Source organism: Sciurus carolinensis, chromosome 6 (genome assembly GCF_902686445.1).
Source record: "Sciurus carolinensis chromosome 6, mSciCar1.2, whole genome shotgun sequence".
Lineage (NCBI taxonomy): Eukaryota > Metazoa > Chordata > Mammalia > Rodentia > Sciuridae > Sciurus > Sciurus carolinensis.
In genome coordinates, this window is record NC_062218.1 from 137,565,417 (window position 1) to 137,587,310 (window position 21,894).

Sequence of the window (21,894 nt, forward strand, 5' to 3'; positions counted from 1 at the left end):
TGGATAAAATAAGATATTATTTTTGATTAATTCTGAATGGCAATGTCTGATTATTTTGTTGCTTGTCATTTTTTATGTTTTAATTTTCCAACAAATAAACAAAAGAAGTTTTCAAAGTGTTGGGAAAAAAATTTTCAGACATCTCACCACCCAGAACTAGATATGGTAAAGATTGCTTCTGTCTTCCAATATCTCCTTTCTTTTTCTGATATTTAAGGACGTTCTGGCTGTGCATACAATGAGCAGAAAAGAACCCTATTTCTTAGTTTTGATCAACGGGATGTAAGCAGACACACCGTGTGGCAACTTCTGGAAAGATTTGAGAGTGTTTACTTCTTTTCTCTGTAACTTTCATACCCTCTTGTTGCCTGGAATGCAGATACAGTAACACCATGTTGAACCATGTTGGTCAGTCCATTCAAAGTAGAGCCAAAGGGCTGGGAATGTAGCTTGATGGTAGAGCACTTGCCTAGCACCAAAAGAAAAATAGAGGTGGGGAGGAGGGAAGAGTCTATGTTTCCCACAGAAACTTTATTCTTGTAGGGAACTCAGTATTCCCCATGGCTATTTGACTATGGAACCAATCTTTTCCTGAACTTCCCCTTGGAGTACAAGGAACACTTGGAAATGCTATTGTAAGAGATAACAATTTGCAATGTGAGAAATGATTGTTATACTCACCTTTGAGTCCCCATAGATAATTAGCACTCCTTCATAAGTTCTGACAAGCAGCAGCATACAAAGAGAAGACATGTGGAGTTTGGAAAATAGGGGTAAATTCTCCTGGTAGAGTGAACATATCCTAAGAGAAGGAAATTAGCTGAAGTCTGGGTTTTTCCTTCTCATAGGCACTGGGTGTAACTTTGAGGAGTAGATGCTTTTAGATATGCCAAAACAGGGATAAATGACCATTTTAAAGATAATTTAGGACAGATCCCAGGAATTGAGATGCAGAAAATGGCAACTGGGAGTGACTTCTTGCCACTTAAGAAAAGGATACAGCAAAAAAGGTCTAGGGTGATCAAATCAACATTGATTGATCATTCATTCATTCATTCATTCATGTTTCTTCTCTCTCCTCCTCCTCCTCCTCCTCCTCTTCTTTCACTCTTTCTCCCCTCTGACCTTATAGTCAAGAGAGAGCTATTATTAAGCACTATATTTAAACTACAGTTTAAAGCCCTTAACTTATTTTATCTTATTTAATTCTGTGATATAGTTATTATGGATAGTATATTTACTTTTAGGGCAAGGCAAGGGAAGTGCAATTAAGTAATTGCCTAAGTAATGTTAAAAAACTAGCAAGGGGTAAGGCAGGATTCCAACCAGGAAGGTTTGCCATAGATTCAGCTTTCCTAATCACTACTTATACACAAAAATGTCCAAGAAACAGCCACACAGCTAGGTAGAGAGGAACCAAGTGAATACACGTCAGGAAAGTCCAGCAGGATGGGATGTCAATTCATCCGGGTGATTAAACTACTGTTTGCTAGGGAGAGAAAGGAGGGGGAAGTCACCTCAGGGCAAAAAGGTCTGGGGCAGGGAGGCCACTCCTCTTAGACAGGGGTGTGCCAAGTCCAGTTGTGGTCCCCTGGCACCTCCAGCCCGTTCAAGTTTCTGACTGGGATGGAAGGTTGTTTCTTAGGAAGATATGGAGAGAGGGGTTGGAGGGTGGACACACGTGGGATGAGGCCACGGGAGAGTCAAGAAACAAACCTTGCCATGTTACCAAAGAAAAAGCAGAGCCATGCAGAAAGAAAGGAAAGAAAAGGAGGGTTTCAGGGGATTTGGAATGGTATTTAGTACGGATAGTGAGAAGGACGGCGCAGAGCCCCTTGAGGCCTCTGGCTTGAACATAGCTCTTAGTTTTCCGAGTTTTGTGCACGTTTTAGGTGGGGAGCTTAGCAGCGAAAATGTTCATGCATTGGAAGTCGTGGAGTTCTGCACAGAGCCAGACTTTCATTAATATACTGTTCCAAGCTCTTGGGACAGGTAGGTGATGGTCACTAGAAACATGATGCTTTGACTGTTGAGCTTCGCTTTCTATTGCAGGATTCCCGGGCCGAACTGCGCATCCTGCGCATACATTGCGCAAGAAACCAGAGATTGGTCCCTTGCCCGGGAAGGCCGCCCGGCCGGCTGCGCCGGTCCTGCCCGGGTTCCCGCCCTAGCTCTGGCGGGAGCATCAGGTGGGACCCAAGACGTTGGCAGACGAGGCTGAAGCGGCCCCTCCAGGACCGGGTCGGCCGCCTGCAGCCCGTCGGCACTTTGGCTACTGGTCCCAGTACATTTGCCAGTCCAGTGTGCATAGGCAGCTTGGAGAGGGAGCCCCCATGGCGCGTACACCACCTCTCCCTACTCCCCACGCAACCCGCTTCCTAGCGCGGGGACCTAGGACACTTCCCACCCCGACTCGGCCCCACGCTCCTAGGTACACGCGGCAGGCCGCTGGGCACCCGCCCCAGCCCCCCGAGACAGACGTCCCAGCCCCCCAACTCGCGGACTACAAGTCCCAGCAGCCCCCGCAACTGGCACCTCCCGCCTCGCCGTGGAGACCCCCCGGAGGTCCCAGCGGCGGGGCTCCGCTGCGCTCGTGGCCGGGCCGGGCGGAGAGGCCGGTCCCGCGGGCGGGGGCGGGGGCGGCTCCGCGGCTTCTCCCGCCGCTGCCGCCAAGGGGAGTTTCCAGGAAGTGGCCATATTGGATCCATTCAGCCGCAGCCGCCCGGGCGGAGCGCGTCCCGCAGCCGGCTTGTCCCCGTCGCGGCCCCGGCGCTCGCTCCAGTCCGCCCGCCCGGTGCGGAGCTCACCATGGCGGCCACTGACCTGGAACGCTTCTCGGTGAGGGCCCGGGTGGCAGCGGCGCGCGCGGGGAGGCGCTGAAGGGGGCCGCCCTGCAGCTGGCCGGGGGGCGCAAGGCGGGCTGTCAGCGCCGCGCGGCCGGGCCTCGACGCCCAGCGGGCTCGGGGACACTGGAGCGGGCTCTCGGCAGCGCTAGCCCGGGGTCTCGAGAAGTCGGGCGGGGTGACTTGCCCGGTGGTTAGCGAGGCAAAGCCCCTTCTTGGGAAGAAGCAAGGACCCGCCTGACTCTGGGCAGGTGTGAAGATAGACCTGGATCCCGGAGGCCAGAGGAGAGGATCCGGGGTACTCTCGACCCCCATCTCCCAGGGTTTTTCTTTCTGCACAGTTGGGGAAGATTCCTAGCCGCGCAGGTGCTGCTGGATGGGCACAAACGGTGGGGATGAAGCCCTAGGGATGCAGGGAGTCCCCCCAGATCGCTCGAGGTAGTTGCCGACTTAGATCTTGAAGACCCTGCGCCCACTTTTCTTCCGCCTTTCCCCTCCACTTCCCTCCCTGCGCCGGGATCTTGGGTGCGACTCCCGGCAGGTCAGGCCTCAGTGGTCGGGTCTGCGGCAGCCATTCCCCAGGAACAGGAGCAATTCCAGATTGGGTGTTTGGGTTTCAGTCCAGGTCTGCCTTCTCCTGGGCTAACATTCCTGGTGGTTCCTGCAGGGGTCTCTCTGGACCTGAGCCAGGCCATAGTCAACTTCCTAAAGGTTTTTATAATTCATTTGGGGAAGGGAGGCCTTTTGGGGGTTGTGTTTGCACGTCCCCTGGTTCCTAAGGCTGGATCTGGGTGTGTCTGAGAGGCTAAGCTGTGACAGTGAAGGAAGCTGTGTCCTCTTGGCCAGCATGTGAGGCCCTGGTCGGCTGGAACGGGAGGAGGGAGAGGAGAGGGAAGGAGGGAGGGGAGGGAGGGGGAATTCTGACTATGTGACCGATAACGAATTGGTTGTGGGGCTAAATAAGGGAGCCAGGACTTATGTAATTAATGCTATAAATACTGTCATCTGAATTTATATATGTAAATTTCCCCTTTAATCTGAAAATACATTTGTTGGTCTACTTTGGAAATATGCATAACTAAGCAGGAGCTCATGGTTTCATAATTTTTAGACTGGGGTGTTTTATTCCTCTTGGGGAAGTGGGGGCATGTGTCTGTTAAATAAATTTAACTGGATGAGGAATGATTCAGAGGCTGGTCGAATCTGACCCACTTCACCCCTGTGCAGTGAATTGGAATTTATATACTCAAGGAAGGCAGTTCTTGAATCCTGATAGACGTGCTGGAGGCTGAGAACCTTGTGTGCTTGTGCGTCTCTGTGTGTGTCTGTGTGCATTTTCTGAGCCCAGCTGACCAGAAAGTTATGTCTGGTTCTTGTCTGTTGCCAGAGGTTGCTCCAACAGTTGATCTTGTAGGTGGGAGTGGTATGTAGGGTAACCAGAATCAGACGACCTGATTTGAATCTTACATGCTACTTGTTGGCCATCTGACCTTGAGCAAGTTATTTAACCCCTTGTTGTTCTTATCTGTATAATAAGATAAAAAGGCATTATTTCTCATTGGGTTATTGTGAGGATTCAGTGAGAGAATTCGAATGAGGTACCAGAGTGTGGCACCTGGTAAGGACACAGAAAATGACACATGATATCTAGTATTCATGTGGATATACAGACTCATTCTCTGTGAGAAAGCAGCAGAGAACATGTTTGCCCCTATGTTGCACTTTCTGGAAAGGCTTCCTTCTATCCAGAGATAGTTCTTAAAGGGTCAACTGAGAGGTCTGCCTGCACAGCAGTGGTCTGGAAGGGCCTTCCTTTGTGTTTGCTCTTGGACCATTTCTGCAAGGATTTTGGATGTTATTATCCCTGTGGTGCACTGAGGCACTGAGAGGGCACTGTGAGTTAAGAGTGTGGTGCCTGAGTACCGTGCCAGGTTGAAATGGAGAGATGGACACCTACCACACCCTCTGTGCTTTGGGTTGTCAGCCACCTGGGAGGACTTGGACGGTTGAATTTGGGTGGAGATCTTGGGTGGAGTTTGGCCTGAATTTTAGAGCCTGGACACCATTCTCTCCTCATATCTTGTCACCCTGGGAAAATAATCTCTTATCTTGCTTTTCCCTTATCTTGCTGCAAATTGGGCACAACTATACTGAGTCTTCAAAGAGTTCATGGAAAGTTAATTGTAGTCGTGGTGTGTTTGAAGATGTCTCAGGTGTCTCACCAGCCCTGGGGTCTAGATGTAGCTGTGGCAGGTCTGCACTGCCCCTCTGGCCAGCACAGTGGTGAGATCAGCTTTTAAGGGCCAGGCACTGCCTTAACCTGGAGCTTAGAAGAGCATATGGAGTTATGCTTTGAGGTCCAGGTGTGCTGAATTCCTGTTTCCCCTATAGCATGGTTGTAGGTACCACAAGCCCAGGAGCCTTTACCCCTGACTGGGCCTGCTCAGCCCTAGATCAACCCATCAACCTTGGGGTTTGGGTTGATGCCCATTGTATGTGCATGTTGGGGGACAGCCCTCAGGAGTTTCTGTTGCCTCTTTCTCCTTGTGCAGTCAGACTCCTGTCCACTCTTGCTTAGCCTCTTTTCTCTACTGGACCCTGACTCTGAGGCTAACCCCTTTCTGCCCTGAGGGCCAGTTCCTGTGTTTCTCCTATCAGAATCTCATGATGCAAGATTCAGACTCCATGGTGAGGAAACTTATAGGGCCTGGGGAAAGTAAGATGTGAGGCAGGAGGGAAGAAACGTGAGGCAGCCTCATGCTTGGCATTTTTCCCAGCCAGTCACCCCCCCAAACCCCCCCCCCGCCCATCTCGGCTTTATCCCCAGCACCATCTGTTGCTTCCGTTGTCACCCCTGTAATCTTGACACTTCCCCAAGAAGCAGACTATCTGAGAGTGCCTATTCTGCCCTGAAGCAAGAGATGTGGGAAGCAGCCCTCTCACCCAAGTGGTGTTTCAAGGCCTCTGTCACAGTGTGGTATCTCCCTGTCCTGTAAACATGGCCAGGGACCTCCTTGCCAAGCCTTTCTGAGGGGGAAATGAGAACTGAGCAAGAGATGTCTCTGCAGCTCTGAGCCTGGTGGCTTTGAGGGGTCACGTGTGAGCACCATGCACAAAACTGCAGCTCTTCCCCCTCCGCTAGCAGTGGGTCTGCCCTGCCCAACTCTCTCAGGACATCATGCCACACTAAGGTGCCTGCCTTAGGACAGTCTGTGTGGGATCTTGATTGGAATGGGTAAAGACGTGAGGCTGGTGGGGAGGCAGTGACAGTTCAAGGGAGCACTCCATAAGGGGCTGAAGGAATAGGTACAGAGCAGTGGTGAGAAGAGTTTGATCTCAGTGTCAAAGAGAATGGATGGACCTGAGCACCCAGGACCTGGACTTGTGTCAAAAACTGGAGGCAGAAACAGCACTGGATGATTTGTGTCCATCATCTTTTTTACGCCAACAGGTGAGGAAGCCAACTTTGGTCATTGGCCAGTGAAGGAAGGACTAAAGGCCCAGGCTGGAAACTGAGGACCCTTTGAGATGACCAAGAGGGCAGCCCACTATGTTTTGAGTTCTAGGATTGGCCAGATGGAAGTACATATTTGGGTCAGTGACTACCACAAATGTCCCTGTGACCCCAGTCCAGCTACCCTGAGGCAAGGCAAGCAGTTGCAGGATGACAGAGCTAAGGGCCGAAGGGCTGGCTGGTCTCCATGTGTTCCTTATCACCTACTTGGGCTTCCTACCTCTGTGCTGCCCCTTGGGTCTGGGGATTTCCAGGCATGGCCCCCAAGGCACAAACTTTGGCAGACAGCAGGATGTTGGGCTGTGCAGGAAGGAGGGAGATACATCTGCCTGCCTTGCTTCTCAAGATCAAAATTCCTTCATAGTAGAGCTGGGTGCTCTTTACTGGCTTCCTTAGGAGCTGTCTGCATCCTCGTGGCTCATGGGGAACTATGGCTGGGCAGAAGCATTGGAGGACAGGTCAGGGGACATCTTGGCAGTGACTGCAATTGCCCTAAAGGTCTTGGGACAAGTTAGATGTTCTCCTCCTCAGAACATAACTTCTAGGTGCTTCTTAGCCCCCATCTTAGAGACTTAATAGGGATAGAACAAAGGGACGAGGGAGTAAGGACCCATTTCTGATTGTGGCAGTTGACTGTTCTTGAGGGGCCTCCTGGGTGTGGGCCACCAGGGTACTGGGGTTCAGGAGGAGCAGTGCTTATGGACCTGGGTCTACTTCCCAGACCTGGCTGTGGAGCTGACCACCAGCCTGACCCTCTGTCTGGTACTGGGGTCAATGGACAAGCAGCAGAGACATGTAGCAGTGCCTCGCACACTTCTGTTCTCCATGTTTGTGCTCATAAATCCCTCTGTTCCTTGCCAGTTCTGGCATCTGTACTGGGGTGGGAGGAAAGAAAGAGGCACCTTTGCTACCCATGTTCCACCTTCCAAGTCTGAAGTCTCATTTTCTGTGGAGCAAAGACTGCCCCCTCCTTCCAGTGATGTCAGACCCCTCATGACTTTCTCTGTTGTAAGTGATGTCTGCCTCTGGAGTCCCTGGGCCAAGTGAAGAAATAGGGACACCTGGGTTTCAGTACTTTCTATAACCAAGAGCACCTTTCCCATCTGCAGAGCGTAGGATAGACCAACCTCTTAGACAGCACATCAAAGCCCAAGAATGTCTGCGTCCTAGGCCTGGGGACTAAAGGTGACAGGCATGGACCCAGGAATCAGCAAGTATGCTCTTGGCTCCTGGAAACCTGATTTTGACAGGGACTCAAATCATTCTCGATTAATAAGCTGCAGCCTGACTTGATGGCATGCAGGAAGAGGGAGGAAGTGCCTTCCAGAGACAGGGAAGCAGAGAGATGGAGAACTAGAATCAGGGGAGGGATGGTCTTGGCCTCCTGCAGATAGTTTTGCTCCCAGAGTTCCTTGTCTTCTTAGGATGAGGCGGGGAACAACCGGCTCATAGAGTTCTGGTGTCCCATCTGCTATCTCCCTATTATTCTGTCTGCCACCGCCGTGATGCTAGGAAGGTTGATCCCTGCTTGAACCTTCTCTGATTTTCTGTTGTGGAAGGGAGAGACACTTTGGTTCCTAAGTGTCCTGTTGATTTGGGACAGGTATGTCCTGCCTCTGTTCTTCCCTCTCTGCCCTGGGTGTCAGTATCCCAGCCTGCCCTTCCACACGTAGTCCTTTTGGTTATTTCCCGTAACCTCTGACCTGGGTTTTAGAGGCTTGTTGTGGAATCCTGGGACCAGAGCCTAAGCCTTTCCTGGGAAAATTCCTAGGATTCCTCTTGGGCTCAAGGACAGTTGTGCTCATTACCAGACCATGCGTTCTGGCCAGAGGCCTCTGCTCTGGCTATTTAAGGCCCCAGCTCCTAGGAGTAGCTGGAGTGGGGGTAGGATGATTTGGGTCAGGAATGCTGGTAGAGAAAGCCCCTGTGGTGCAGTGACTCCTGGTTCCTATGCTCGGTGACTTAGCAGGGCCTCTCCCAGGGCTGGAGCTCTCCTGGGGTGAAGGCTTCCAGTCTGCCTGGCAGGGTACAAGGGCCAGTGGATGCTAGACATAGGAACCCAGGTGAAGAAAAGTGTCCCAAGCCCAAGGCATAAAGAACTCTGTGGAAGGCCTGGGGTGGAGTTGGGAGCTATTCTTTGTTTAGGATTCAGAAACCACATACCCCCATGTGTATCCCCTCTGCTCCCACCCTAACAACTGAATTGGTTGGGGGTCTTTACCCACAGCTTTCCTGTCTCTGTTGGTTTGGACATTGATCAGATTTCTGTTTTTTTTCTGGATAAAAAGCTTTATTTGTGTGCTGGTAAGCCACAGCTGTAATTTCTTCCCTAAATCCCATTTTGCTTCTTGGTAAAATGGGCAGCTCCTCTTAGCTGGCAATTAAGTTAGGGTCGATCCAGAGGACTCAGAGAGCATTTCCTGATCAGGAATAGGACGTCCTAGTTATCCACTGGGCTGCATAACAAAATGCTGTCCTCTACTTTGTTCTGGATGCCCAGGCATGGAGGAATACAGCCGGCCCTGAGTAGTTATTATTTTGGTTGTTGTCTTTGATGTGCCAAAGAAATGATGACACCAAAGCCAGGGGCTTGGCTTAGGAGCCGAAAGCTTGTTAGTGATTAGAGAGGGGATAATGGCCCCATGGAGTTTCTCATTGTGTGTGTAGAACCCAGAGCTGCCAACTCTCACTGTCCTGGACTTTGAAAACATTAAGAGCTCCATGGGTGAGCACCCCAAGTTGCTGGGCATGTGGAAAGGACAGAGGCATCAGGGTCTGCCTCTCTCCACGGTCCAAGTTAAGTTGCCCACTCACCCAGGCTCCTCCCTGTGGAACAGTCTCCTGCCAGTCTCCACACCTGAGAACGGAGACAGGGGTGTGATAGTTCCAGCTCAGTCCCTTTCCAGACCCAGACTGCAGATTGTCAGGCCTCTGGTCTAGACTTGGCCCCTGACATGTCGTGTTGGTCCCTCCCAGTATTCTCAGGTTGTATTTGTTGCCAACATTTAAAATTTAGAGGATCTCACATAAAGATTTAGATTTTTGAATTCTCTTGAAAAATCAGATTTGGCAACACTAGATTTGCATTCCCACAGTTGGGGAGTCATGGAACCGTGGCCACCACAGGCCATGTGTGAACATGGACTCTGTAGCTCCCCACTATTTGCATCTCTTCCTGGGGGATCCCACATCTGGCCATGTCAGCAGCTGTCTTTGATCCAGTAGGCAGTGGAGCCATGTGGCCAACAGTGTGGGTTTCTCCTTCATGCTGTCTCCATTGAGATCCTGGCCTCACCCTCCTGAGCAGCATGGTTGTGTGCAAATTACTTATTCTAGTGTTGCCTCAGTGACTCATCTGTTCAATGGAAACTGTGTTACAGTCAATCTTATAGGACTGATGTGTGGATTAAATGATATTAAATTAGAGCTGTAAATAGCAAGTGCTCAATGAATGTTAGCTATTATTTTTGTTCTTGCCATCAATAGTACTGTACTGCTTCTCTTTGTGCATTCACATTACCTGCCTGGCCTCTAAGCATTTGAGTTTAGAATGAGCCTTTTGAAGACAAAGGATCTTGGGCCCTGTTTTTATTGATAGTCATCCCAGCACCTGGTACACAGCAGGTGTGTCCACTAGGTGTGTGATGAATGACAGTGAGGTACCAGTGTGGTCAGGGGCAAGGGCTTGGTTTACTCTCACATCCCTGCTGTGCCCTGGTTAGTTCCCACATAGCTTCATGGGCCTCAGTTTCCTCACCCCTACAGTGGTGTCTGCCACACAAACTAAGGGAGAAACTGTATAACTCACTTGGCCAAGTTCACACATAGTGGTCCTCAGTGTGCTGCTGGTGTCATCTTTGACACCCATTCCTTCCTGTGGTTATGAACTCTGTGACACTTGACCTTCCACATCTTTCCACCCTAGGATCTCCCTGCTCACCCCGCCCCCATTCCTATGCATCCAGAGTTTCACAATAGTAGTTAAGGTTCTTTCAGTTGTAAGTTCTAGAGAACTCCACCCAATGGACTTAAGCAATTAAGGGCATATACAGCCAGGAGAAAGGGGAAAGCCCAGAGGTAGGGCAGATATTGACTCTGGTTTCAAGATGGCTGTGAAAGTTCCACGTGGGTCACCTGCCTGTATCTGAACCAATCATGGGACCATGCTGAGTGATTCCCACCAAATGGAAGGGCTGGTAGCCAGTGGGAGACTCGATTTTATTTCTGAGGCATGCAGGACATGACTTAGGAGGCTTCTTGTAGGCTGTGACTCTGCTCAAACTAGCAGACACCTGGGGTGAGCACTTTGGAGCAAGCCATGCATCTTGGATCACATTTTGTTGATGTCAAATTTATTATCAGGGAGGCTGACCTCAGTGAGTGTCACCATTGATAAAATTGAGAGGTCACATCAGTCTCCTGAGACCATGGAAGAACACTGACTGTTTCTATTAGGGCCATTTTTTGCATGTGCTCCATAGAGTGACACCCCCACTGTCCCTGAAGTTTCCTGGTAGCCATTGCCCCAGGTGTGTGACCTTGGTGACAGAGTCCAGCCTGTGCAACAACTGGGGCATAACAACCCACGTCTTCCACATACTTCCACAGAGAGCTGAACTGAATGGATGAAGTACAGGCAGGAGCCTGGATAGGTGGGCTTATGTGAGCCCCCCAGTGCTGCTCTGAGCCTCTGAAACTTGGAATTGTAAGTGGGGTGGGGGTGGGGATCTGAGGCACAGGATGGCCTCTGTTTCTCTGCAAGTATTCTGCGCTGGAGTGTGTGTGTGTGTGTGTGTGTGTGTGTGTGTGTGTGTGTGGTTTCCAGACACAGCTGACTTGGTGGGTTTTGGCGGCAGACTACAGGATGTTGGATTGCATCCTGATTGTGTCACCCTTGGAAGAGGAGGATGAATAAACACATAGCTTCTCTGCAAGCACAGCACGCCTTAAATTTTGGAGATTTTCAGTTTCGCCCAAAAAGAAAAAAGCTCCAGACTGACTGTTCTGTCCTCCATTTGATCCTTAAGCTGCCATGAGCAAGGGGAAAAGAGACCAAATAACAAAGCCCTCTGTCAGGTGGGCAGATGCCCCTGGCACAAAAGCAGTTGAAGATGGCATAGAGTAGCTCATAAATGGGTAGTGTTGTCCAGCATTGAGCACAGTGGTGAGAAGAATGGGAAACCTGATCTCCTCCAACCTGCAGCCGACTTCCAGAAGCTATGGAATAGGCGGAGAACCAAGATGCATAAAAGGTAACAGTGCAGGCCAGGTGAGAGCAGTAATAGGAAAAACTAGAGAGCTCTGGAGCCCAGGGAAGGGGCAGAGCTTGAAAAGCGAATTGAGAAGTAACCAGTGAGGCTGGAGCTGAGCCTGTCAGGAAGGCCTGGAATGCCATGCCAAGGGGCTTGGGCCTGGCAGGCACAGCTGAGGCTCCATGCGCTGTTCTTGATGTGGACGCTGCCTGGGGACTCCTTTGTCAGATTGTGTTTGCAGCCCTAAGGGTGCCTGGGCTGCAGTGGGGAGCTTGGGCCATGATGCCCTGGAGATAGGGTAGGGAGGAAGGGTCAGCTATAAGAAAAGAGGTGCCATTAAGAGAGAATCACTGGAGAAAACAAGTTTAGGTATAACCTGTACTTATTTCGGGGGGAGTAGTACACTTCCCAGAGAGGCCATGTGGGGTATAGGCTGCCAAGAGACATACTTAGGAGTCATTGGTGCAGGGCTGCCATGGGGAGGTGGGCATCAATGGGGAAGGAAAGGTTGGGTTTGAGAGCCAGATGACTCTCCTTGTGAGGAAAGACTGGCTAGAGGGGTTTGGGTGGAGCTAAAATGCTGTTGTTGCCGAGGTCAGACACCTAGGTACAGAGCAGGAACAGGGCCTCCTCCTGTCTAATCCTCAGTCCCTCCGCCCACTCTGCCTGTATCCACATTTGTACAAGAGCTCTTGGGCCAACCTCCTCCAGGCCTCCTTCCTCCCCATGGAAGCTCTGGGCAGTTGAGGCTCTGAACCCACTACCCTTTCCTGTCCTTGTTCTTTCTTGCTGGTGGTCAGGGCAGAGGGGCTCAGGAAAGGGGAGGCATGTTTCTGCCCAGCATTCTAATCCAGAGGCCCTACATTCTAATCCAGAATCTTCTGTGTAAGCAACCACAGCTTGGATTGGGTTGGGAGGGTGACAGGAGTCAGTGCCTGGAGGTCTCTAGAGAATACCACTGAGAAGGAGGTAAGAGGCTTCTCTGAGCCTAAGTGGTGGACTGTCTTCATGATCACTAACCCCTTTAGCAGGACCCATGTGTGCATTCCATACTTGGGTGCACAAGGAATAGGGGGTGGACGTGGAGGAACATGAGCCCAAACTGATGGGGGAGTCCTCTCTAATAGAGCATGAGTGTAAGGGGTTGGGAAAAGGAGGCTCTGGGAGGGGGCAGCAGTACCACGGTCTCATCAGGGCTGGCCACAGGAACAAACATAACAGTCTGGCCTCTTGGAATCTTTTTTTTTTTTTTTTTTTTTTTTTTGGGTACTGGGGATCGAACTCAGGGCCTTGTGCTTGCAAGGCAAGCACTCTACCAGCTGAGCTATCTTCCCAGCCCAGGAATCTTTATTTTAGGTCCAGGTATAATCTAGGGCCTTCTCCTAGGCAGGAAGACAGGTGAGCCCTCTGAGGTATCAACCATAGGTACTGGGATTACCTGTGCCAAGAGAGATGGAGCCTGTGGCCCAAGTGCCCCTGACCATGCTAGATGGAGCAGAGTCTCAGAGGGAAAGGGCCATGCCTTTCTCAAGGTGGATTCAGGGTCTCCCATGTTGCTGGGCTCCCTTTGTGGGAGTATTGGTGTGGAGTTGCAGCTCTGGGGCCCTCAAGGTGTGCTGATCACTGGGACAAGAGGGGTGGGGCTTGTTCACTCAGGTACTGCCTTCCCCAGTGGGCTCACTGCCTTGCGTTGCTTCTCTCAGCAGAATGCAGATCCAGAGCCCCGGAACCTTTCTCTGGGTGGTCATGTGGGCTTTGACAGCCTCCCTGATCAGCTGGTCAGCAAGTCCGTCACTCAGGGCTTCAGCTTCAACATTCTCTGTGTAGGTGAGTGTCACGGCCAGACCAGGGGCATGCTCAGACAGAGGATGGATGAGAACCTTCTAGGAGATGGGTCACTGCTGCCTTGACCACCTGTCAAACTGTGGGGGGGTGGGCTTCTGAGGCAGAGGAAGAGGTTTGGTTGGTGTCTCTGCCAAAGTCAAGGAGACAGGATTGGAGTCAAGGGCTGACTCAGTTGTCATAAAGAGTAAACAGGATTAGGCACAGGAAAATGCTTTTATAAACTGTGGGTATCTAGACAGAGATTTAGATTCATTTATTCATTCATTTAAAAAAATTCACTCATTCCTTCTGTGTCAAGGACACGATGGTGAACCAGACCCTGCCCTTCATCACAGTAACATGTAATAAAATCTCCAGCACACATCTGAACACAGTCCTAAACAGGACCTCTGGGAGGCATCATGTGCTTCAAGGCCTGGGACTCCCAGGAGGGTGCGAAGTGCTCTGCCAGACCCGCTGCCAGCATCCCTCAGGAAGAAGGCTATCTGAGCCTCCACCTCCCCCAGTTAAAACTACGTGTAGCTGGCTGGGTGCAGTGGCACATGCCTGTAATCCTAGCAACTTGAGAGGCTGAGGCAGGAGAATCACAAGTTCAAAGCCAGCCTTAGCAACTTAGCAATGTCTTCAGCAACTTAGTGAGATCTTGTTTTCAAAATAAAAAATATAAAAAAGGACTTGGGATGTGGCTCAGTGGTTAAGCACCCTTGGGTTCAATCCCCAATACCAAAAACAAAAACAAAAACTACATGGAATTGAAGTGACCCAGGGCTTGTGGGCCAAGTTATTGGTGACTTTAGATCCTGACCCTGCTGGCCCCATGACCATCTGGGATCTAGGGGAATGGCATGCATAGGAGGATATGTGTTTGATGTCTGGGTCCCTCCAGAGCCAGCATTTGGTGGTGACCTCACCACTGTCTGACTGCTTCTCCACTCTATGAGGAAATGTCGCATATTCTGCACAGCTGTGTCTTATGTCCAAAGCTTCCTTTTAGCTTTCTTCCACACATTATTTCTTTTCCTCCGCCTGTTGTTGTTGTTGTTTGTGTGTGTGTGTGTGTGTGTGGTGCTGGGGATCAAACCCAAGACCTCATGCAGGCTAAGCAGGCACTCTACCACTGAGCTTCATCCCCAGCCCCCACACATTATTTCTGAGGCTACTAAGAAAGGAGATAGTACCTAGGGAATAGGGACAGAGAGGGACGGAGTGGGAGGCCTGCTCCTTTCTCTTGTATCAGGGCTGAGTGTGCCTGAGCCTCCCCTTGCATCCCTGGCCTAGCCACCAGCCAGGGACAGCCCCAGTTCCAGCCTTCCACATCCACTTCCCTCCCTCCTGTCGCCTCTCCCCAGGGGAGACAGGCATTGGCAAGTCCACACTGATGAACACACTTTTCAATACAACCTTCGAGACTGAAGAAGCCAGTCACCATGAGGAGTGTGTGCGCCTGCGGCCTCAGACCTATGACCTCCAAGAAAGCAACGTGCAGCTCAAGCTGACCATCGTGGATGCTGTGGGCTTCGGGGATCAGATCAATAAAGATGAGAGGCAAGAGATGGGAAGGGCAGCCCCACCTAGCCGTGTCCATCTCACGCGTGTCAACCCCAGTTCTAAAACTGCCTGGGCATACCTCACCTTAAACTGCCCCTACTTGAGTAGTTAAGCCTCCACACTTCAGGGAGGCCTGGGCAGGGCCTCTCAGGGAATTCTGAAGCATTGTGGCCATTAACTGACCACTTGGGAGTGGGTCAGAAGAAGGGGTCAGCCACCTGGACCAGACAGGGTAGAGCCATTTATGCCCACAGAGGAAAGGAGGGGCCAGGGTACAGCCTGACTTGGCTCTGAGCTCTCCAAGCAGCTCAGCTACCTGCCTCCCAGGTGATGGAGCTGTCTGTAGTTACAGGCCTATAGTCGACTACATCGATGCGCAGTTTGAAAACTATTTACAAGAGGAGCTGAAGATCCGCCGCTCCCTCTTTGACTACCATGACACGAGGATTCATGTTTGCTTGTACTTCATCACACCCACGGGGCACTCCCTGAAGTCCTTGGATCTGGTGACCATGAAGAAACTAGACAGCAAGGTATGTGCCCCTTCCTTGTTCCCTCTGTCATTACCCACTAAGGTATGATGTGGCAGCTGCAGTTGGGCAGTCCACTGTGGTCCTCAGGGACCTGGCCAAGGGCTTGCACACAACTCCCTTAGCTGGTCTTCTTTATATTGTATTTTGCAACTGTCTCTACTACTTCAGTGGGTCCACATCCCTCTGGACTCTGTCCCAGGTCTGGCCCTGAGCCCCTTCCAGCTGAATCATTCCTCATTATCAGCCTGCTAGTTCATTTCCTCCTTGTAGAATGACTTCCACCTCCCTCTGATGCTCTGCCCCAGAACATCCTCTTCCCCTTCCCATCTCAGTCTTTTTCTGCTTATTTTCTCTCTCAGTTCTGTTTTCCTAGTTCCCACTTTCACTTCCCCTTTCTTCGATGACATGGATCCCGAGCCCTCTAGCAGGAGGAGAGTGAAGCCCCAGAATTGGGATATGAACAAGGAGTGGGTATTGTGAGAACAAGAGGGCATCTTCACGGGGATGTAAGGAAGGGTTGGAGATCCTGGAGGACCTGTCCCCCTCTTAGGAATTAACTGTCACTGTGAAAAATGTGATAATCTTGGCCTGCGAGATTTTGATATCTTCCCATAGCTTCTGCTGATATAAAGTCATCTTACCTGCTTAGTGGGGAGCTAGGTCCTCCATCAGTGCTTCTGGCAGATTCCATTCCAGTTATGACTTTCAGATCATGCTGGGTCAAAGCTGCCTGTGGGAGTAGTTTCATCTTCTTAGCTTCCTGTTCCTCAGTTTGGAACTGTCCAAAGTCAGCGACCATTGCTCAAAAAAAATGAACTAATTTGCTGTGTGCCCCACAACCCTGTTGCCTGGCAGGTGAACATAATTCCCATCATTGCCAAGGCTGATACCATCTCCAAGAGTGAGCTCCACAAGTTCAAGATCAAGATCATGGGAGAGCTGGTCAGCAATGGAGTCCAGATCTACCAGTTTCCCACTGATGATGAGGCTGTTGCAGAGATTAATGCAGTCATGAATGTAAGTGTTGCACAAGGGTCTCAGGGCTCCGGGGCTGGAGAGCTTGGAGCCAGCACAAATCTCAGACAGCCCCAGGAGATCTTTGTTCCCCAGGATTCCAGCGTTAGCTGCTCCAGGACAGGCTGATGGGTATCTGGAACTGAGGGGTCCTACATCCTGTGGGCAGGGGACCAGAGGACTTGGATATTGGGCCTGCACTGGAGCTCCCCTAGGTTTGAGTGCCATAAGATTTTTACTCTTGAGTAGGGACTGAAAGCCTACGGGAATGAACAGACATAAGGCCAAAGTGAACCTGGAAGGTCCACGGGTCCTTTTGTGGAGCTCTAATAGCCCTGAAAAGAACACCCCAGAGAGTCAGTAACATCAGGGAGGGGGTTGAGGCTTCAGACCCCTACCATGTTTGGAAGGTCTAGAATGTTTCTCCAAAGAGAGCCAGGAAATGAGCATCTGGGCCCAGGGCCTTTGTTCAGGTCTGACAACCCCTCCCTGGGACCCAGGGGCAGTAAGGGGGAGTCTGTGTGTCCCCCTGTGTAGCACAGCACTCACACGTACTTGGGCCCCTTTCCAGGCTCACCTGCCCTTTGCTGTGGTGGGCAGCACCGAGGAGGTGAAGGTGGGGAACAAGCTGGTCCGAGCACGGCAGTACCCTTGGGGTGTGGTGCAGGGTGAGTGTGAGGAGAGAGCACATCTCCATCTGGTAATGTGAACTTAGTCCCCATCCTGTCCTGCTGCCTGTGGCACCCTGACCACTGTTCTGCATGCTGTCCTTCCCCTGCCCAACTGTGTGCCTGCTATGTGCCTCATATGCCTCCTGCTTTTAGTGGAGAATGAGAATCATTGTGACTTCGTGAAGCTAAGAGAGATGTTGATCCGGGTGAACATGGAGGACCTCCGTGAGCAGACCCACAGTCGGCACTACGAGCTCTACCGGCGCTGCAAGTTGGAGGAGATGGGTTTCCAGGACAGTGATGGTGACAGCCAACCCTTCAGGTGACAGCCTGAGCTTCATAGCCACAGCTACTCATGCCACACTGGCATCTAACCTCCATAGTCTTATGAGCCAGGCAGAGGCTATTGGAAGCCCAGCCTCCTTCTCTCCATAATCCTACCCTTAGTCTCTGGGTCTCCACAGCCTACAAGAAACATATGAGGCCAAGAGGAAGGAGTTCCTGAGTGAACTGCAGAGAAAGGAGGAAGAAATGAGGCAGATGTTTGTCAACAAAGTGAAGGAGACAGAGCTGGAGTTGAAGGAGAAGGAAAGGGAGGTGTGTGCCAAGTGTGGGGCTGTGGGGAGGAAAGCAAGGAGAGCCACTGACCAGGCCTAGCTGTGGGGCCCAGCACTTTCCCTACCCATGCCAAGGTACCTCCCCTTCTGTCCCAGCTCCATGAGAAGTTCGAGCACCTGAAGCGGATCCACCAGGAGGAGAAGCGCAAGGTGGAGGAAAAGCGCCGGGAACTGGAGGAGGAGACCAATGCCTTCAACTGCAGGAAGGCTGCCATGGAGGCCCTGCAGTCCCAGGCCTTGCATGCCACTTCGCAGCAGCCCCTGAGGAAGGACAAGGACAAGAAGAAGTAGGTGGAGGGCTCCTCCCCCACACTGGCTCCTCTCTTCACTGTGCCCTACCATCTCCTTGTCTTGGAATCTTGCTTCTGCTTTGTTCCTGCTCCTTTCTGGCTCACCTGGCCTTCTTCTGGTTCATTCTTGTCTTGCTCTCTCTCATGTTCACTTGTTCTCCCACCTCTTCCTTGCTCATGGGTCTTGTTTCTGCAGTAGTGCTCTTAAAGTACTGTAATGTGGATCTCTCTTTCTGATGCCTGTGCTCTCTTGCATGGTGATCTTGCCCTCTCCTTTCCTGGCTCTTCCTTTCTTTTTCTCACCCCTCCACTCTTTTGCTCATTCATTTCTTTTCCTGCAGCACCCCAGCAACTGGGGCCTCTCTGATGCACATAGGGAAGTCTGATCCCCAGCCCTGGGTGGAGCTCCTGGGGTCTTGGGGAAGTCTCTGGGGCCAGGAGAGGAACCAGGCCTGGTACTGTCAGCATTTCCAGCCAGATTCCAAAACTTCCTGTGGTTTCTGCTTTGATAGCCATAGTTGTCTCTCCTCAGCCTCTGAGATGGTGGGTGTGGGACCCATATTGGCTGGCAGATGGTAACTGAGAGCAGCCAGGACTCAAGGCCAGCTAGCACTGACCTGGACACTGTGATCACTACTCAGCTATTTTGAAGGGCATGTGGGGCAGAAAGGATAGCAGCTCCCTGTGGGACTCTGGTTTTGCCAGGGAGCTGGGCTGCCCCTCCAGGAGAGGTTGGAGCTGTTCATATAGAGTAGAGAAGAAAGAAAAAAGAATGCCAAAAATTTTTTCAGCCTCCACAAGTGCTGTCAACTTATTAGCCAACTGGGGCAATTCTGAATCCCTTCTTGACTTTTTATTTGTTGTCTTTCTTTTCTTTTTTTTTTTTTTTTTTTTTTTTTGAGGTGCTAGAGATCAAATCCAGAGCCTCACACATATTATGCAAATACTTTACCATTTTGTTATACCCCTAGCCCTCCTTGATATTTTTTATATCCTATTTCCACACCCTTAGCTGGAGTCCAGATGCCCTGGCTCCTACCCTACTTCATTCAGAGTCCCATGCCATGTCACACTGCAGGGCTCTCATCTGTCCTTATATCTCCCTGCCTCCAACCTGGATCTGGTACCATTATTTTCTTACCTGGGAAATAAGGAGGTTTACCCATCTTGGACCTCATTCCGGGGCCAGGGGAGGGGGTGAAGTCTGTGGCACTCAAGCTACTTTGCCCTTCTCCTGAACAGCTTGGCCCAGGCCATCTTGTTAAAGAAAAAATAGGCACAGTCCCCTAGGAAAGATGCTGTGGAGATGGCACTCATATTGAAGACAAGGACCAGTTCAGGCCTGAGGGTCAATATGGGTGGGGTGCAGGCTGGCTACAGGGGACCAGCACAGCTCTCAGTGGGGGCTTGTCCCTGGTGTCTAGTCTCCATGGTACATTGTTGTCTAGGCTTAGGCCTGGAAGACAAGCCCTTCCTGTTTGCTGGATATGCCAGAAAGCTTCAGTCAGTTTGGCCCTGGGAGAGAGAACTCCTCCTGTGTTGGCCCATGGAGGCCAAGGTGGGTGGGTTGGGTGGCTGGGGGCATGTCTTCCTCTTGCCCAGGTCAAGGGGATATGGTAGGTTGGGAGTGCATTTTAGGGGTGGGTATTTTTCATGACCATTTAGTTGAACAGCTTTGATTGGTTGTACTTGTTCTTCAAATTTTAATCCGTTTTTGCAAAAATTACTTCCCAATCAGATCTTGACCCTCAACCTGGGACGTCACAAACTGAAGCGAATTCTCTGCTTTACCCGTCACAAATGCCAAACTGACTGCCCTTTCCCAGTGTCCATCTTGCTGTCTTTTGCTTCTGTTTGATTTGGTCTGTGTATCTTTTAATGTGTCTGTTTTTGTTTTGTTTGTTTTATTTTTATTTTTCAGTTAACGCACGCACAGACTTACATGTCAAGAGCGGACTTTAGACTTTCATGTGTTAAGTTGCTTGAGTTACACCTTGTGACCCTTCTCCCATAACATGGTGTGAGGACGGACTGGGAGCCGGTACAGACTCCAGTGTTTACAGCCTTGCTTTGCCCCCACCCCAACCTGGCCCCAGGCTGGCCACCCTGGGGCCTGGCCTGTTGCTCCTATCTATGCAACTACGTAAAAGCCATGAATGCTGGAATCCAAAACTGATGAGGTTTATTTTTTTCAGAGCCAGTGGCTGGTCTTCCATTTACAGTGTCACTATTCCTTGATGGAGCAGTTATGTGTCGCTCTAGTGAAGGCCCCTGCTGGCGATGCTAGGCCTAACTGTTCAGCGTCAAGATGGCAGCTCACGCGGTGCCTAGGTGTGGCCTGTGGTCTGGTATACATGCTGCAAAATTTGCCTGATTCCCTTTCATTTTAATTTTTCTAACCTAGAGTTTAATTTCAATAATAACTTTGAAACACTTCTAAATTTTTATTTTGGCACCAGAGTAAAGACAAATAATATCCTCTCCCATTATTTTCATAAGTAACACAGACTCCCTGGTTTTTTAAAACTAAAAATATCTCTAAACCTTCTTATGTACAAAGTACCCCTATAATATAAAGGGAGAGGCGGGTAATAAACATCCTGTAATGACAGTGTTTGGAATTTCTTTACGGAATGAAAGCGGAACATGAACAAGACCACGTCCAGCGTTTTTACTGTGAATGTAAATGGAACAGCAGCCCAAAGCCATTGTCTCTGTGCCCCAGAGGTGCTGTAACCAGGGACCAACTCCATGTATGTGTATTAAGTGTTCAACTCCAAATAAGTCTCCCGAACCAATCCTGTATATTCCAAATGTGCATTTCCAGTGGGGAAAGAGCTGCTGCTCCAAACTCATTGTTTCTTTTTTCCTGGCTGAGTCGCAGGGCAAAATGAAGGTATCTGATGTATTTAGGACAATTTGAGAACAAATTAGCAGTCAAGGTGCTTTCCCCACTTCAGTTGCATTCTCGAGCAAAACATTTTATTACGTTGAATCTTCTTTGCTTCTGGTGCTTTGCAAACCACCGGGTATGTGAGGGTTAAAAATCATGGCTGGGTAAATTGGGAGGTGAAAAATGAACAGATGAGAAGAAGGCTAGCCTCAAGGTTGCTGCAGCACTGTGCAGTCTGGTGCTACCTGGAGGAATGGCCATCCCTCCCCCAAGGAGCTCACAGCCTGGCACACCCCCTCACCAGGAGTCTTAGGAGGCTGTGCTGATTTATTGCTGGGCTGGCAGTTTTTCATGCCCCCATCTTCCATCACCATTTCCCCCTTGGGCCTGGCCTTGCCTGCTTTATTGATTTCCAGAACCAAGTTGGGGATTCCTCCTGCCCTTGTGAGAAAATGTTCCATTCCAAGTGAGGTGGAGGTGGGGAGCTGTTGAATGTCCACTGAGACACAGCCAGAAAGGGACAGTCTGTATATGGGAGGCGGGGTTCCATGTGCCAGGAGTAGAGCAGGTTTTACTTATGCTCTAAGTGTTGTGCCATGACCAGTGTTGTGCATCCCAGAACCATCCCATGACCAGGGGTGGATTCTGATTTTTTTTTTTTTTTTTTTTAACTGAGCTGGAAGCTTGAACTATTTAGGAAGACTATTTTAAGAAAAAGAATATGAATGAAAAATTAGGTACAGGTCCTTGGAAGGGACCTTGAAGATTAAGCTTCATTAGCTTCACAGTTAATCCACCTCTGGTTGTGAGTGAAAAGTGGTACTTCATTCTGGGTATCTGAAAAGGTCAACTGCAGATCTAAGGCAGTTGTGGA

General features: G+C 50.5%; 1 protein-coding gene across 4 annotated transcripts; it reads left to right on the forward strand.

Annotated features, from left to right (window-relative positions):
* The first annotated feature begins 2,671 nt into the window (after positions 1-2,671).
* Septin8 (septin 8) lies at positions 2,672-20,738 on the forward strand. 4 transcript variants are annotated; one of them, XM_047555393.1, is made up of 10 exons: positions 2,672-2,838; positions 13,313-13,436; positions 14,804-14,999; positions 15,349-15,535; positions 16,391-16,552; positions 17,121-17,217; positions 17,374-17,542; positions 17,685-17,817; positions 17,934-18,124; positions 20,049-20,738. In XM_047555393.1, the coding sequence occupies exons 1-10, from the start codon at positions 2,809-2,811 to the stop codon at positions 20,050-20,052; spliced, it is 1,293 nt and encodes a 430-aa protein (XP_047411349.1). In that variant the 5' UTR covers positions 2,672-2,808; the 3' UTR covers positions 20,053-20,738. The 4 variants fall into 4 exon arrangements, with proteins under 4 accessions (XP_047411349.1, XP_047411346.1, XP_047411347.1 ...); XM_047555390.1 differs by having other exon boundaries at positions 20,323-20,738; XM_047555391.1 differs by having other exon boundaries at positions 15,355-15,535; positions 20,323-20,738.
* Positions 20,739-21,894: the final 1,156 nt, after the last annotated feature.

Bases quoted from the DNA above. Each gene is read 5' to 3' on its own strand.
- Septin8 (XM_047555390.1), top strand. From the start codon at position 2,809: ATGGCGGCCACTGACCTGGAACGCTTCTCG. The intron at 2,839-13,312 runs GTGAGGGCCCGG...TGCTTCTCTCAG, and splicing joins CTGACCTGGAACGCTTCTCG to CAGAATGCAGATCCAGAGCC. The intron at 18,125-20,322 runs GTAGGTGGAGGG...TATTTTTTTCAG, and splicing joins AAGGACAAGGACAAGAAGAA to AGCCAGTGGCTGGTCTTCCA.